Consider the following 17,208-nt stretch of genomic DNA (forward strand, 5'->3'; position numbering starts at 1 on the left):
TGTCCCTCAGCCTGTGAAACCTAAATAGATGGTCCAAGGCTTGACCTCTCTTTGCCCATAATTCTTCCTTCTGCCACTGGAGAGGCCTGATAAAATCCTGGCTTTGATCCACCCATTAGTCAGGGAACTTTTACTATGTGTGCAGCAGCTGGTCGTTTGCTCACAGCTGAGTCTGAAGCCATGTGTAGTTAGCTATTTTATAAAGTCTATGGTAGTTTGTCATTAAGACTTTGATTTTTTTTTTTTTTGTGATTTTTGTGCCAGCATGCTTTTGAAGAACAGAATGTTTAATATCAAAGGCTGAAAGCAGATTTAATAAATAGCATAATGTAGTAAAAACACAAATGTGTGTAGCAACATATCGCTTTAGGTGCAAACAAACTCAGCTTGCGTCTGCTGTGGTTATGAAATACTCACTAATGATTTTCATGCCTTTTTGTAATGTGTCACTATAAGAACAAGACTTCCTGTCTACTTAGTTGTACTCACTCATTCAGGCCATATTTACGGTGATTACATCTTTATTGATTCTTCTTAAAAGTATGATACATATGAAAAATATACCCTAGTCAGACCCTGAACACGTTTGATTCCAGGTAATGTCCACCACACTGTTTGGAATCTTTACCTATTAAGATCAAAAGACCGCTTAATAAAACAGACAACGATATGAAACACACACACACGCAAAGTTGTAACATAAGTATGTCTAATAATGTGTAACCAGACTTCATTTCTTTAGTTTTTGAGAGATGAGCTTGAACATTTTTGATGTTGCTGTCATACATATGATTGAAATGCTGCGTCATCACAGATTACTTAAACATAATTTAATCTAAGACACTGTTCTTAATTCTAACGTCCACAAACTGCCATAAATAAATGAAAGCATCAAGTCATAATAACCAATTTTGCCTACAAAAATCTGCTCCCATATGAAATAAAAGCCAGTTTCTTAGCCGGGCTTGAGTTGTTCTCTGCCTTATAAACTCCAGTGTTGTGTGTGTGCTCTGTCAGTGCACGTCCACTCTTTTATGTTCTTGAGAGACAGTAAAAGCAAACCCAGGGCATAATGTGTTGAACAAGGGGTAGCCATAGCCTGCAGCTGTAGGTCGTCTGAATACGGTCGAGAGAGGCATGTGTGTGAGTGGGTTCCAGATTTTAAATGGCCCTTTCATTGTGCCCTGCTGACCAATGAATTCGAAACAGAAACAAGGGCACGAAGGTAATGGACTGGAGGACTGGAGTGCAGTGTGCTGTCGGTGAAAATGCGCCCAGAGGTGCTATTTTTATCGTGGTGTGTGTTAGGCCTCGGTGCAAATGCAAAACAAGGAGTGTGACGGTAAATTATGGATCATGAATATATGGGCACTCGATATCACCTCTGCATTTATTACATTTTTTTATAGCGAAAGTGAGACAGAAACTGCTATTTTAAAAATCATTCAAGAGAGACTTCTGCATCAAATCAAGGCTGCTAAACATCAACATATATATATATATGCACAAACCAGATAAGAAATAGTGTCAAAAGTTACAAAATAAAAGTTCAATATTTAGAGCATTATCAAATCAACAGAAACAGGATCCTAACCACTAAACACAGTATCAAGCAACTGTATTAACCCTCCGTCAATCATTTTAAACATCCTGCACCAAGGCAGAACTGCACTTTGCCTTCATATTTTTCATCAGTGAAGCCAAGGACGCAGTGTTTACTCTCTAAATAGATGTGAGGAAAGTGAATATGCAGCGGGGCTGTGACTGTAATCAGAGGTATGAGGCTGGTGGTGGGTGCAAAGCCATCATGTACATGCACTTCCTCCGCAGACAAACAGGGCCCCAGGGGGACAGTGGGGCGATTACAGGCGTCTCCATGATGAGCTGATGTGATAAGGGGGGGCCTATCTATTCTCAAGAATCTGCTCTGTTTTTACCATAAACTATCAAACATGTAGTTTCTACATCAGTCATCGGTCGACATGCAGAAGGGCAAAATATAATGTTGCACTTGTTTACTGCATCTTTACTATTTGAATGCTTTACTGGGTGTTTGTTACAGGGCTATTTGTGTGGATGGATTTGTATAACAGGCCAAAGCAGGGACCCATAAGCATAAGCACATTGTCTTCATGAACGTTTTTGACTGTACTTTTCCCACCGAGACACAGATTGTAGTAGGAAGTGACACCGAAAGAGCACATGCGTGATGGTTTCATTTCACACCGTGAAACTTTTCGTTTTCACTTTCAGTTTGCTGTTAGTGGTTCACCTTCACTTTTATAAATGCAACTTAAACTTCTCTGTGCTCACATTTTAGCGTTAATATAGGTTTATTGAGGTCAAACACAATTAAAGGTTTGGGTCTTTCAGGTGCTCAAAGCATTAATTATTATAATTATTATATATTTTATCTTAATTTTCTGTTAAGAGGAAAAATAAGAGAAGTCAGCTCCAGATGCACCATCCAAACCTGCCCTTACCCAGGTGTGCTTAATGATGAATCCCACCTGATCATAAGCAACCCACTGGCACAGGTAACGCCCCCTAAACACTATATAAGTGCAGTGTTGTGCCGTGTGCAAAGACTTTGACACATGCCCAACGGCGTGTTCCAATACCCATACTACCATACTATATAGTACGCCAGAAAAAAATTTAGTATGTCGCAATACATTGTAGGAGAAATGCATTGAGCCAACAATACCAGGATGTTCTTCTACACCCGGTTTGATTTTGCAGTATGCAAGCCAGCACGCTTTTCTGGCAATTCTGACTCACAATCCTCTGCACTGTGGACGATGCCCCACGTTGACTGAGTTTGACAGCTGTCAGGAGTCGCTATGATGGATGACATCGTATTCAAGTAACTGATGACCAGTAGAAAAGTAATACTAGGAATAGGGATTGTTTAAGTGAACAAAATAAATATTACAAACAACAATAGGACACAACTACGGAAATAACGTTAAACATAATGTTAAACTACATACATTGCAAAGCATCAATAGTTCTCCGGATTGATCTCTGTCTGCCACTCACCGCAAACGCAGTGAGTGGCATTTGTTTTATCTCCAAGGTAATGGATATAAAAGCAAGAGGGTCAAAGTTCACGGCATGTTATGAGAAAGTAGTATGTCCTGACTGTGTGCATACTGGATGCAACAGTACATACTTTTGAAGGGCAGCTGTAGTAGATACTAAAAATAAAAATAAAAAGTATGCAATTTGGAACACACCCCAAGACTTGAAGAGATGTCACCGCAAAAAAGGCTGTAAGAAGAAGAAAAACTTAAGCAGCAGTGAAATTGACGTGCTGTTAAATAACCTTAAGAAAAGTAATGTGATATTTCAGAGTGTGTGCTATGGTGTTACAGGAAAATCTGTACAGCAACGTTCAAACATGTGTGATGCTGTAAATGACATGCCAGCTGCAGTGGTGGTGGAAGTTTTCAGATGGTTTACATTAGTGAAAGTACTCACACCACACTGTAAAAATACTCTGTTAGTGGTAAAAGTCCTAAAAATGAAAGAATACTTCGCACATCTATTTTTATAACAGGTGTGTAGGAGAAGGATGAGAAGAATGAAGCTCGTAGAAAAGACTCCCACATGCTGTCTAACCTGCAAAAATAATGATTTTAATGCCACAATGTTTCAGTGACTAGACTTTCATCATCTTATTTAAGTATTAAAATCAAATAACTTGATGCAGAAAAATTTAAATCAATGTAATAAATCAAAAATACTTATAAGTTCTCTCATATTTAAAAATTAGATAAATAAATAATAATAATTGTCATGGAGTAAAACGTACAATATTTCCTTCTAAGTGTAGTGGAGTGGATGTAGAAAGTGACATGAGATTACTATACTCCAGTAAAGTAAAAGTACCTCAGGTTGTGTCAAAATGAAGTTTCTCAAATATACAACTTGTGTTTTCTTACATTGGACAAAGACTTTGTTAATTTATAATATCTATATTTTCATACATTTATGAACACTTTTTTTTTTCTTTAAATTTTGGTAAGGGTGTTCTCAGCCACTCATAAAATGTTCTCTTACCTAACTAACTGAGAAACAGGTGGCACTGTGTATGTTAGCATCAGCCACCAGTGCGTGAATGTGTGTGTGAATGAGTGAATGTGACTCGTAGTGTAAAAAGCGCTTTGTGTAGTCAGAATACTAGAGAGGTGATATACAAGTGCAGGTCTATTTACTTCAAATGAAAACTGTTGTGTGACACTGTTTCTGTGAAGAAATTTCAGGTTTGCAATAATGCAGTGCTGTGAGCGATGAGAAATCTGAGACACAGCCTTCTCAAAACCTGGGCTGTTGTAATTTGGATGAACACACCCTTTAATTTTACTTCAGGCTCAGGTGGCGGCACTCAAAGAATACTACTTTTGAATAAATGAACAATTCAATTAACCTTTTGTCCCTGCGCAGATATCCGTAAATGCTACAGACAAGTGATACTAAATTAATAGCCTTCAATGTTTTTCTTTGCAGTTCCTGTGCTTAAAGAACATCCGCAGATTCCTAATGTCTTGCAATGAGGTGTTTGGGATGAAGAAGAGTGACTTATTTGAAGCCTTCGATCTCTTCGATGTTCGAGACTTTGGAAAGGTACTGACCACATCCATCGCTCTGTTTCTCTGTCACAACACGATAAAACGCATGATGATGTTCTCCAACACACGAATTTCCTCTCTTCTGATCTCCTTTCCTCTTTTAGCTGCCTTCGTCTCTAGTTGCAATGACATATGAAAGTCTTTAAGCTTTTCAGGATATCACACCTTCACAAGCTGGTTTACAAGGAAATTAGTTTGAGTGAGCAGGTTGTCTGTAAAATTCATGACATCTATTACAGCTGAGTGATGGCGATGGTGATGCTTGTGCCGTCTGTCCTATTGATAGTGCATTTTACAGTTTCTCTTGTTTGTTCAGATTTTATAGTCAGAAGAAAGGGGCAATTGGTGACACAAACATTTAAACTGTGTTACAGTTTGCAAAACAGAGTATTGTGTTGTCAAAACTCTTCTTACGTAAAACACACACACACACACACACACACACACACACACAATGGGTTCTAAAAACAAAATGTAGAAAAATAGTAACACATCTGATTGCCTGTACATCCAGATATACATTTAGGATACTTTGAGGAATGTATGCCATGTGTCCACCCATTGCCTGGTCTTGCATTTTTCTGGTGCACTTCTGGAGGGATTGGTCAACTTCTTTTTATTGCTGTGTTATTGTGGGAGCTGGATTCTGTGTGTGTACACAGTGTTACCAGGTCAGTGGGTTTGTAGCGCGCTCCTCCTAGCTACTCAGTGGACTCTCGCTCGCAGCACAGGAGCCTGATTTAACTCAGCTGAAGAAAGCACACTGAGCAGCCTTATTCCCGCATTTCCTTACTTCAGTGCATCGGGTGCATAACTTTGCCTCGGAGCAGTATGAGCTGTCTGAGGTTGTCCATGGGGTTATCCACAGGGAAATATAATATGATTTTTTTTTAAATGTATTTACTTGGTTTTAGTCAGTGCTGAGTATATATATTTGATACTTTAGTACATCTAAAATACAGAAGATTAAGTCTGCACAAGTGTTATCAACATTTCAAATCGGTTTAATTTGGGTAAACTGCTCTCTACTAAACCACCGCTATAATATGCACAATATTTTCTTTTACTCTGTGTATCTAACTTTAACATAAGGAACCTTCCTGTGTTTGTCCTTTGCATATCTCGAGAACCATTCACTCAATCTACTTCACACTGGCAGGTGTATTACTTGGGACCCAAATACATGCACAGTCTAATGTGATGCAATTTGGATGCAATCAATATTAATAAACTTTGAATAAACAAGCAGCCGGCGATCTGTGGCTCTGTGCAGCAGTGGAGGCGGGGCTTCAGGGCTTTACAGACTAGATAAATAAAACGTCCGACTATACAGCAAATAAAAATGTTTACAGCCTGGTTAAAATCTTTTTTTTTGTTTCTGTAGCTAATTTTAACACTCATGACAACTGTACAGGGGATGAATCTTTATTTGACTCACCAAAAAACGAGATGGTGACAGCTGAAATGTTGAACTTGATGTTTCAAAATGGGAGTACACAAACTAATTGGTGATGTCAGGGTAACTACATCGCTTATTTTATACAGTCTATGTTTATAACTGCGGTGGTGCGAACTGAGTTTAGCATGTCTTCATCTACCGTAAAACTTCAATTAAAAGCCTAGTCCCTATTAAACACTTAGTCGCTTTTAGTAGCCTGGTGTAGCTACAAATTTTGACAAATAAAGGTCTGTCTCAGTTAGAGGCCTGGTCTGGCTGCCAGGCAGTTCATTCTTTTTATAGAAGTTTTTCGGATAAATAAAAGTGGGTTGTTGGCTACCTCAAATTATGTGTCCATTCCTCGATTACCCTGTCAGTTATTAATATTCTTTTAGTATGTAAGGGTCATCACATCAAAAGAATCAAAAGGATTTTTCATGAAAATTAATCCAAGTTGTGAGCATTGTTTTAACAGGATATCGTGGGGTTGTGTCATTGTGCCGGGTGCTGTAACCCTTGGGTGTTGTAACTAATATATATAAATACAATTGATTGTATTTCCCATCTTTGCTGAACATGTGTTTTATGTGAAAAGAATTAAAGGCCTGTCCCAAATATAGGCCTGTTGATTTCAGTGATTTAAGCAAATAAAAGCCTGGGCCATTCATTGAATTTTTTAAGGTACCTCCAATCTGTAAATTTGCCATAATGTTACTGACTGAAAACAATAATTAGGTTCCTGCCCATAAAAACACCACACGTTCATTAAATCAACGGTCTACTAGGTAACCACGATGTCAAAGCATGCAACTACTACGCCTATTGAATAGTATAGTTCACCAGTGTTTCTGACCACAAGCAGATGCAACTTGGGTGTGTTGGGATCAACATATATATTTTGGGAACATAATTTTAGGTCTCACACAGCGGCACCAAATATGTTGGGATCAATATATTAGGCCTCACGCAGGGCACCAAATATGTAGGGATTTAAATTTGGGCTTCACATGGAGGCACCAAATATGTTGGGATCCTGTGAATCCCAACAGGTGTGTCCTTCAGGGGCAGGTTTTAGTGATTTGGGGGCCCCAACCAAGCATCATCTTGCTTTCCTTTTTACCCTTTCCCTAAGTGGGAATTTTGGTAGGCTATTTGCATAAGTAGAAGAAGTACTCCAAACTTATTTCTATTAAGTAAAACTAGTAACTATAAATAATGCAGGTTTTAATACTGCACAGTAAAAGTCCTGTGTTCAGATTCCTCGTGAAAGTGCAGAATGAAAGAGAGGCATTATCAGTAATATACTTATATTCAATTCTAGCATATTACTTGATAGTTTAAAGAATATTCATCTAACTATACATTTCAAAATGGATTTTATTTAATTTAAAAGAGCTTAATTTGGGTAAACTCTACTAAACTACCACTATAATATCCACAACATTTTCTTTTACTTGATGATCTAGCTGTAACACAATGAACCTGTCTGTTTTTGTCTGTGTGCCCTTCACATACCTCTTACTCTTAGATACATAGAGTAAAAGAAAATATTGTGCATATTATAGTGGTAGTTTAGTCGAGAGCAGTTTACCCAAATTAAACCCTTTTGAAATGTTGTATCATATTCAATATAACATTGAGGATCAGTGTGTTTTTTCCACCATTTTAGTTCATTTTTAGTAACTCTTGGACTTATCGTACTTCTATTGTTACTCTGTTCGGCACTGGTTTTTGCTTCCACTCCTTGAAAACACTTCTATCTTGTATATTTTGCCAGATATTTAAGATTCTATTGTTCTAAAACTGGGCCCAGTGAGTGACCCTCACCCGAAGAACCCACTGGTTGTTCTGGTTGGTACTGGTTGTGAATCGTTAAAATTGTGGTTACTGTACGTAGTGTTATTGTAATTTGAAGCATTCTCTAGCACAGGAATTTCCTTAAAATAACATTTCTTTTAAATTAAATTGAATTAAACAATAATGCATCATATTTTAATTGTTATAGTTACTGAATCTGCAGTGTAACCAGTAACATGTCTCTGTCAGGTAAATGTAATTGTACAGCGTTTTCCCCTAAAGTAGAAGTAGATGTATGCTTTAAGTATCTGAGTTGCATATTCTTTGGGTGCTCTAGGGGCCTTTTCTGTGTAGTTTTGAGATACAATGAACAGCAACATAATTCAATATTTTTCATATCTTATCATCTTAATGAAGCTGTTTGGGGCCCTGGTGTATTGCTCAGGACCAAAGGGAGGGCAGTGCTGATTAGGAAGTTGTTTCAATGAGTGGTTCTCTTGAAAGCTGCGAACAGCAACACCACAGGCCGCGCTATGGGCCTGTTTTGAACAGACATTGCACTTGGAAATTCAATTCTTTTGTCATAGCAGATATTGTATCTATTTTAAATAATTTATATGGTATCACAGGTGTTTTTAGAACTCCACTTTGTTTATGTGTGAGAAAATTTGAATTACATGAATTGGTCTCCAGGCAAAATGTATCAGAAGTCCTTTAATCAGGCAAATTATACAGTATCAACATTTTTAATTCACTTCCCTGCAGAGAGCAGACAGTGGTCAGGGGCTCTCTCCATACGTGTGAGGGATTGCTGGGCTTTGCGTGCAGTTTCCCCACACAGACTCTCTTTTCTTTCAGTTCAGTGTGTTGTGTTCTAAAGAAGCTTCCAGTTAATCTGGTGGCTGATAATCCTGCAGGGGAGGTGCTGCCTGCAAATATGTACAGTACATCCAAGCCGGGCTGCATAATCTCAGTCATGTTCAAGAGTTGTCCATCAAACAAACAAGCTTCCGGAGGGAGAAGATTGTGCTGCATCATTACTTTTTTTTCCCCATTAGTAAAAATATGGGTGTCTGCAGGTTCAGCCACTGAGGTGGACTGGCTCCAGGGAGGGTTGTACGGCCGAACAAGCAAATGCTCAATCTCTTCCTTATTTTCCAGAAAACATCCAAAAGAGAACATCTCAAATCTCAGTCACTCTAATCCACTCGGTTTGAGTTGTGCCAACTCTGCCCGTAGACAGAGCATTAGTTTACTGAATATCTAATGAGAGCTCTCTAACCTACATTCCTCTGCTGAGTTACTACAGGCTTCACCCCGGGCAGCCACGCTGACTACATGCAGCAGCCTGGAGGCCAGAAATGTGTTTACTTCTTCCCTCATCATAATGATGTCAGCCCTGACTGTTGTAGCAAAATGTTTGCTTACTAAATTCAAATGAGGAGAGACGGGCATTTTATGTTTAAGGAATGACTGTTTTTTGTTTCTTTCTTAATGAATAGTCAGTGTTTTGGTACATGCACTTATTAGCTCTCTTGCTTAAAGAGACTGATTCCACTCTCATTTTCTGTACAGTAAATATGACACTGCTAGCATAGCTCTGTCTGAAGATAACAAAATCGAACTATCCTCTAAAGCTAACTAATTAAAACATATTTTGTTTTTCTCTCTCAGAGTCTCCAGTGTTTGTACAGATTAAACAAGATAGGTCTACCTTTAATTTGCTGTGTGATGAATAGTGTGTTATAATAATGTTATTATCCACACAAGTTATGTCAATTCCCAACACACTAATGTGTCTATAAAAGGACAACACAATTTATGTTACTTATAACGTATAGAGTGGTGCAGAAGGAGTCCTAAAACCCAGAAATGAGTTAGCACTTCTTCACTCTCAGTTCCCTCATCTTTAAGTCAATGGGTTTTTTGAATGGATTTCTGTTTAGATGCCTGAAATAAGGTCTGTGGTTAACACAAGCTCAAGAGATATTCACATTTTGCTCTATGACATAAGTCAGTAAATGTCCCACTCATGAATTCTGAAGCCTTTATGTGTATTAAAAAAGCCGGTAATAAGTGGCTTAATGAGACTACACAATGTCATTACAGCGAACATGGTTTACAGCCTTGTGGTGGTGACATCAAGTCATGCAACTGCTGTGTAGTCATTTATAGCCTAACGTTAGCTTTTTACTTCTGGTGATTGCACATAAACTTCAAAAATCATTAAAGTGATGATCGTTTGTGAAGATTATCTTGCTGAGCAAAACTTGTAAGTATCATAAACGTTTGTTTGCCACAGAGCTTATTTTCTGTAGTAATCCAAAATCTCAGGGGAACCAGGAGGGAACCAGGGTAATGCTAAATTTCACATCCTGTCTACAAAAAAACAAAAACAAAACAAACAAAAAAAGGTCATCTCTGATGCACTCTGGCTTTAAGTTTTAACCAGGAGCCCAGGAAAGCAGCTCAGCCTTGTTTCAATTTTTCCCAGTGGCCACTCACGGTATTGCAGTGGGAAAAAAAATCATGTGACCCAAAAAGAATTTTCCCCATGGATCACCATTATATAAGAGAGATCTGTATAACTGTTGATGGGACACCTTGACCTGCAGATAAAGTCAGTTATGACATTTCATATGTGAATTTTTTGATCCATGGAGGTTGTTAATTTGTTAAACTAGCTTAAAGCCAAGAAAAACTATTTAAATATCCATGACATTATCACAGTGTAAAGTCTATCAGCTAATTTTCAATGGAAGCTAGAAGCTTTTTTCGCTATATGTGCCAGGCAAGCAAATTTCATCGGACTGATTAGGCACCATATTGGGGTTGTTAACTAGCTAACGGTTAACTGTTGTTAACATTACTATTAGCTAAAAGCACACAGCTTAAACAGTCTTAATTTAATAAGTTTTCCTGAAAACTCCATCAACCGGAAATATATCAAACGGCTGTGTCTCATATGGTGAATCATCTTCTAAAGTATTGAATTAAAAAAAAGGGCTAACTGGCTTACTAGCTTACTCCATCTTTTGTCAAGTGCAGCTGGTTGCTAGGTAACAGGAGCGCCAACGGTGAGAGCAACTGGGGAAGCAACCAGGAAATCCTCTGCAGACCAGACCATATCATTTCGGAGACCATTCGGTTTGGCTGATGTGGTCTTCAAAGGACATGGCTGACGTAGACCATGAAGGCTGCGTCCTTCAAAGGCTGTAGCCCCTGCATTGAGACATAGCTACATTACTTTGTTACTGTAAATTACTGTAAATAAGCAGATCCCTGACTGTAGAAATGTATTGTACAATTTATTTAAAAAATCTTGGTCATCACATTAAAAATTAATCGATATAATTTTGAATGCATATAATCATTAACTTTTATTTATAATCCTATGTTTCCTCACATGCATATGGTCATAACCACAACTGCATGTTTCCATGCTGTATAATATTTCTTTAAATACACTCTTGTTTATTTTGGGTAACAAAATAACAGACTCAGACATGCCTATGTGATTTATGACATTATGGTTTGTCAGTCCTTCATTATATCTTTTTTTTTGTCTCGGTGCTTAAAGAATTAAAGCTACACTTTGTAAACAGGCCACACTCACCACTGTGGTTGGGCTTGAGCTCAGCTTGTGGCTTTGCTTCTCAAGACTTATGTGGCTTAAACTATCGGCAGGTGTGAGAACAATTTGTTTTTCAGGCAGCCTAGAGGAATTTACCGTTCAATAAAGAAAGCAAAGAAATATTTTATACGGGTTCTTAACTGATAGTCTACTTTTTCCTCCGAAAGCTGTTTTCCCGATTCAGAAACTAATTAACCTCACACAGCGTCAGCTATCACTATCAGTGTTAAATCAGTTGTGATGGGTGTGATGTGTGCGGCAGGATGAACTTAATAGTGACAAAAATTCTTCCTTTTGCAAAGATACCACAGAAATCAAGTCATTCATGTAATGTGTACTCCTAAAACACAATGCCGTTAAGACAAATTCAATAGAGATTCTGATGCAGAATCAATTTACAGCGTTTCAGTTTCTTAAATCGAGTGACTTGACGTGACTTCTAGGACCATAGTGAGTTTCAGGTGACTAGTTGTGGAATGACGATACACAACCAATTATTAGAGCTGCAAATACAAAACATCACATTTCAAATAAGTGAAATAATCTTACTTCAAAGGCAAAATGTTTGTTTTATTGCAGGAAAGACATGATTTTGGCTGCTGTAAATAACTTGTAAAGATGCAGAGGCGTTTTGCAGTTTTAAAGCTGGTCGCTCACACTACAAACAGAACTCTTTCATGTGACAAGAACACCTGGGTTCAGCCACAGCCACAGCACTCATTCACACAGGAAGAAGAGATAAGCTGCAGATAGAGAGGCTGTTCTAACAAACCTCATTAGCTAGCTTTCTTAACCATGCCGGCAAATCCAAACGCTGAAAGCAGATGCAGCGTTATTGCTAGAAACGTCTTCATGTTAAACAAAAATTGCAAAGTTAATCTGGGAGATCTCTTTTGGAGATAAAAGCATAAAATGATTAAATTTGTAATGAAACATAAAATGCAGTCGTCATAATTTTTACTTTGAGGACTTTATCATCTTCATCAAACACATCCTTCCTTTAACTGTTTCTCTGATAGCATCTACTGACTGCACTGTGACAACTGTCAATACTTTACGCCCCAAAATCGACCAAGACAAGTTGATTACAACATCCTGTGGTTCATCTGTTTGGTCAGTATGCAGACAGGAACAACACTATGGATTATTATAGCACAGATTACAGTCAGTTTATTTGTGTTAGCAGACTTCAGACACATAAATAGACACCCAATGTACTTTCTATTAACAAAAGTGAGGAAATTTTCATTTTGATATTATTTGATAGTAACGAGAAGTTTCAACATACGGATTCATTGGTGTCATAGCTGCAGTATAGATCTGTTGATCAGACTTGTCTCACTTTTTGTTCCTCTTCGCTTTCTATCTTGCACACGATCACACCCACCCCCACCACCACCGCCACACACACTCTCACACACTTGCACACACAGTCAGATGCAAAGGTGTGAGAGTCTGAGGTAGCGTGACCATTTCCTGCAGACCATGCATGTCTTTCTCTTTCTCTCGGTCTGTTCATCTTCTGGCCATCTCTTGCCGTCACTTTGAAGTTTATTTATTGGCATGATAATGATAAAGTAAAGGTTTGCCGAACACACCCTACAACATTTACAATTTAAGTATAATAATTTGGAATGTAAGGAACAAAAAATGAGAGAGAGAAAGATGAGTCAGATTTTGAAGGAGCTCAGTAAAGTTTCGTGTGTTCTTCTGGTTTTCACTCAGGCTAAATTCGCTCTGACATATTTTGCTGTGAGCATTGCAAATATTGAATTTTATGGTCAAATTCTTCCTACTTGGGAATGTGTTGTTGTTAGCTTGTTTCACATCCATGACCCACCACCACCATTGCAGCTACTACAACTTTTCAACAAAAAACAATAACAACAAAGAAATTTTTATGCACCGAATTATGGTGGAAATGTTTTTATTTATGTAAAGGAAAACACAAAATTGAGGCACCAGGTGTCGATTCAAACTATACAGATATAATGGAGTATAATGCAGTAAGGCTGCCAGGCATTCTGTCTTGCTTTGAAATATATTTTGTACTGGAGATCAGCTTGTCTCAGTTATTGTTATCCCTGCTGAGTCAGCACACATGTAGGCATGATTTACCTTTCCGTCCTTTCTAGTAACCTCTTTAAAGGTCCAGTGTGTAGAATTTAGGGACATCTATTGGCATACATGGTGTACAATATTCGTAAGTATGTTTTCATTAGTTTTAAAATCTGAAAATAAGAAACATTGTGTTTTCATTAGCTTAGAATGAGCCTTTTGTATCTAAATATGGAGAGGGTCCTCTCCCACAGAGTCCACCATGTTGTTCTACAGTAGCCCAGAACAGACAAACCTCTCTCTCTAGATAAGGCTGTTTATGGTTTTATAGTTTTGCTTTCGCCATTGTAGTTCTCTTACATGTTTGGCACACAGTGGAAGTTTCATTTCTGCTACCAGATGCCACTAAATCCTACACACTAGACCTTAAAATGTGCATGTGGCACCCATTCACTTCAACGGCACAAATGGCTGCAGGAGCATCTCTCTGGCATAAACCAGGGCACACTGAACTGAATTACTGTGACGTACTTACTTACGTTAGCTCAACAGAATCACATAAGTACTCACAGCTGTGCTAAATATACATGGGTCACATGACTAATTATCAGAGTTATTTCACTTTTCTTTTGCAATATTTTTTCTTTCACATTCTTCAAAATGATTTTTTAAAAGATGATTTTATCAGAGTACAAGAGTTACAAGAATGATATGTGATTTAACCTCACCCCATTACGTAGATGACTGAGATGAAGAATTTATAAAGAACTACTTCTGTCCCTCTACACTGTCAGACGGAAAGGGGGAATGACAGGGAATAAGTCCACATGGCTCAAGTGTATTCAATGCATGGATCCAAAATGCTTCCTTTCTGAAAAGTCGGGTGGTTAAATTACCCCCCCCTTGAATTGGGTTGTACTTCTCCGGGCATAGTAAAATCACAGTAACAATGGTTTATGTTGATGGTGTTAATTTGTTGTTTAACATTTTTTGGTGCAAGCGATGGGGACAAAATCGGCCATTTCAAAAAGTGGTGGTGACATGTTTCCAGCATCCCCAGGGTAAACGTCACCTAAGTGTTTGCTAAGTGGTAGCTAGTTGGTTGCTAAGTGTTTGTAAATGGTTTTCAAGGTTTCAGCTAGGGTTTGGTTTTTGCTTTGGTGCAATAACTTCTATTTGTGATGAACATGACATTAACATAGCAAGTATTTCTTCTCTTTCTCTAACTCTGTCTCTCTGTATGTGTCTGTCTCTCTGAGCCAATCAAAAACATGATTTAACACAACTGTTTTTTCACCAGGTTATGGACACTCTATCCAAGCTCTCCTACACATCAATAGCGCAGCAAGGAGGATTCAAGTAAGTTAGTTACATTTCATAAAGTTGTCCAAGTTCTGCTTAAAAATGCTTACACATTTTAGAAAAAGTACACTTAACTGCCACCTCATAACCTTTTTACCCACACTGCCGCCACATTAAGCCACAGCTCAGTCACTAATTTCCTGTTTTAATAGGTGTTTTCTGTGAAATGACACCATTTTTCCCCAAATGCTGATTCGTAAACAATCTGTTTTTTAAAAATACTTCAGTAAACGTAGCATTCCCACTAATAATGGCAAAATATATTAAATAAAAAATAAGATATGTTTTTATAACATTTGAATATATCAGAGAAAAATGTATTGATGAGAATACACACACCTGTGACTTTTCTACTGGCTTAAAGTTGTGTTATGTGGAGTTTTCTTTTAATGTGTTCTGTATATTTTGTTTTGCCATCTTGATCATTTTTCGGCATCCACTGAATGTGACAATGAGGGAGTTGCAGATTTCCATCTCAGTAAAATGTGGCTCCGGGCCCTGAATTGCTTGTTAACAAGCTGCACTGATAAATTAGTGGACTTGTCCAAGCTAGTTTTAACCAACTTGTGTCATTTTCCGCTGTACAAAAGCATATTGAGCTATTCTGCATTTCTGGATCCATTTCAACACATCAAAAGTTACTATCCTGCCCAAAGTGACTCATTGATTGTAGTTCCTGCTATGTGATTTTTCAGTTAAACACTGAGCCTCATGCTTCTTTGCTGTCATTCCCAGGCCATTTCCAACAGAGGAGAGCCTAAAAGACGAAGACATTTACAATAATCTGGAAGACTTGATTGAGTATGTATGAGGCTCCTCTCCACGGGGCCATTACTGGTGTTGATAGAACATGATTATTTCACTCAGTAGCAGAACCAGCTCTGCTCATCATCCAGGCTCTCCAGGGGTCTGGACACCCACATGTTTTGGTAAAAGGCTTGGCTCCGCTTCTCTGTTACTGTCAGAGGGAACAGATGAGTAATTCTGCGTGTTTTTGCTGAGTGCTTGCATACCACCCACATCTAGGTTCTGGATGGGTGCTGCTGGCAGCTTGATTGATAGGTAAAAGATGAAAGAGTAATCAAAATGTATAGAACAAAGTTTGAACAGGTTAATCTTGATTCTTCTTGCATTATTGTGCCACACTATTATTTTTATAATGATAGAAAACATATATACGTCATGCTTACGATGTACAGAAAGTGTGTTGCTTTTTGTGTGTTGCTTTTTTACCATTTAATTTAACATAGGCTATTGCTCTCTCCGTTACCCAAAAATTGTTGCCTCACAGCTTGATTAAGTAATTTGTGACCGATAACCAACACATTTAAGACATGTTAATGCGTGTGTGACAGTGAGAATGTCCCTGAGGATGAAGACGACTTGTATGCGGCGGTCTATGGGGTGGAGGAAGACTACGCTGGTGGAGAGATCTATGAAGACCTCATGAGGACTGAGCTGCATCCCCCATTGGTAATGCAATGAGTCACCACACACACACACACACACACACACACACACACACACACACACACACACACGCACACATGCACCCTCCAGGGGGTGGATGTTGTTGGACTATAACCAACAATACCCTAATTGCTACAATGTCACACTTGAACTTCTCACCTGGTACAACTGGATGAAACTCTGTTCTGTAACTCTGCATCAGGATATCTTAAAGTATGGAGGCTCTTTACTAAAATTAAATTACAAGTACATTAATGTAAAAATACTTGGTTACAAGTAAACTGCATTCAAAATTATACTCAAGTAAAGGGGCATTTGTATGATAATTTTTACTTTACGCATCCAAAGTAAAAGAACCTACAATGCAAGGTCTCTCTGCTTGGAGTGTGTTTTATTTTAAATAATATATTATTGGATAATTATTGTAGATGCATAATTGTAGCTGATCAAGGTGGATTTAATAAACAATGTTTATACGGTAGCTTAATCTGTAATAATGTATCATATTTTATAAGATCATCCAATGTTTGTATGTCAAATTTAAATCTGGAAAATAAACTAGTAAATAGAGATGTCACTAGAGATACTAGAGAAAAAATTTATTAATATGCAGTGGAGAACAAGTATAGGGTTTGATAAAGTGGACATACTCAAGTAAAGTACCAGTAGCTCAAAACAGCTATGCACAGTTGTTGAGTAAAGGTACTTGTTTTATTACCTTGGAGTGCCACATGGCTCTATATTGGTCCCATTATTACTTACACTTTCCCATTTGCTGTTACTTGTCAAATGTGCTGCAAGTGTAAACTAATGAT

General features: G+C 38.0%; 1 protein-coding gene across 3 annotated transcripts in view; it reads left to right on the forward strand.

Moving 5' to 3' along the window:
* LOC125902404 (guanine nucleotide exchange factor VAV3-like) overlaps positions 1 to 17,208 on the forward strand; it is a 69,308-nt gene that overhangs the window by 1,526 nt on the left and 50,574 nt on the right. For all 3 annotated transcript variants that reach the window (XM_049598713.1, XM_049598714.1, XM_049598716.1), the window contains exons 2-5: positions 4,513 to 4,629; positions 14,862 to 14,920; positions 15,659 to 15,724; positions 16,279 to 16,396. In XM_049598713.1, the coding sequence (XP_049454670.1) occupies positions 4,513 to 4,629; positions 14,862 to 14,920; positions 15,659 to 15,724; positions 16,279 to 16,396 (360 nt within the window). The remainder of the gene's footprint in view (positions 1 to 4,512; positions 4,630 to 14,861; positions 14,921 to 15,658; positions 15,725 to 16,278; positions 16,397 to 17,208) is intronic.

The sequence above is a fragment of the Epinephelus fuscoguttatus genome, linkage group LG15, assembly GCF_011397635.1.
Source record: "Epinephelus fuscoguttatus linkage group LG15, E.fuscoguttatus.final_Chr_v1".
NCBI classification, from domain to species: domain Eukaryota; kingdom Metazoa; phylum Chordata; class Actinopteri; order Perciformes; family Serranidae; genus Epinephelus; species Epinephelus fuscoguttatus.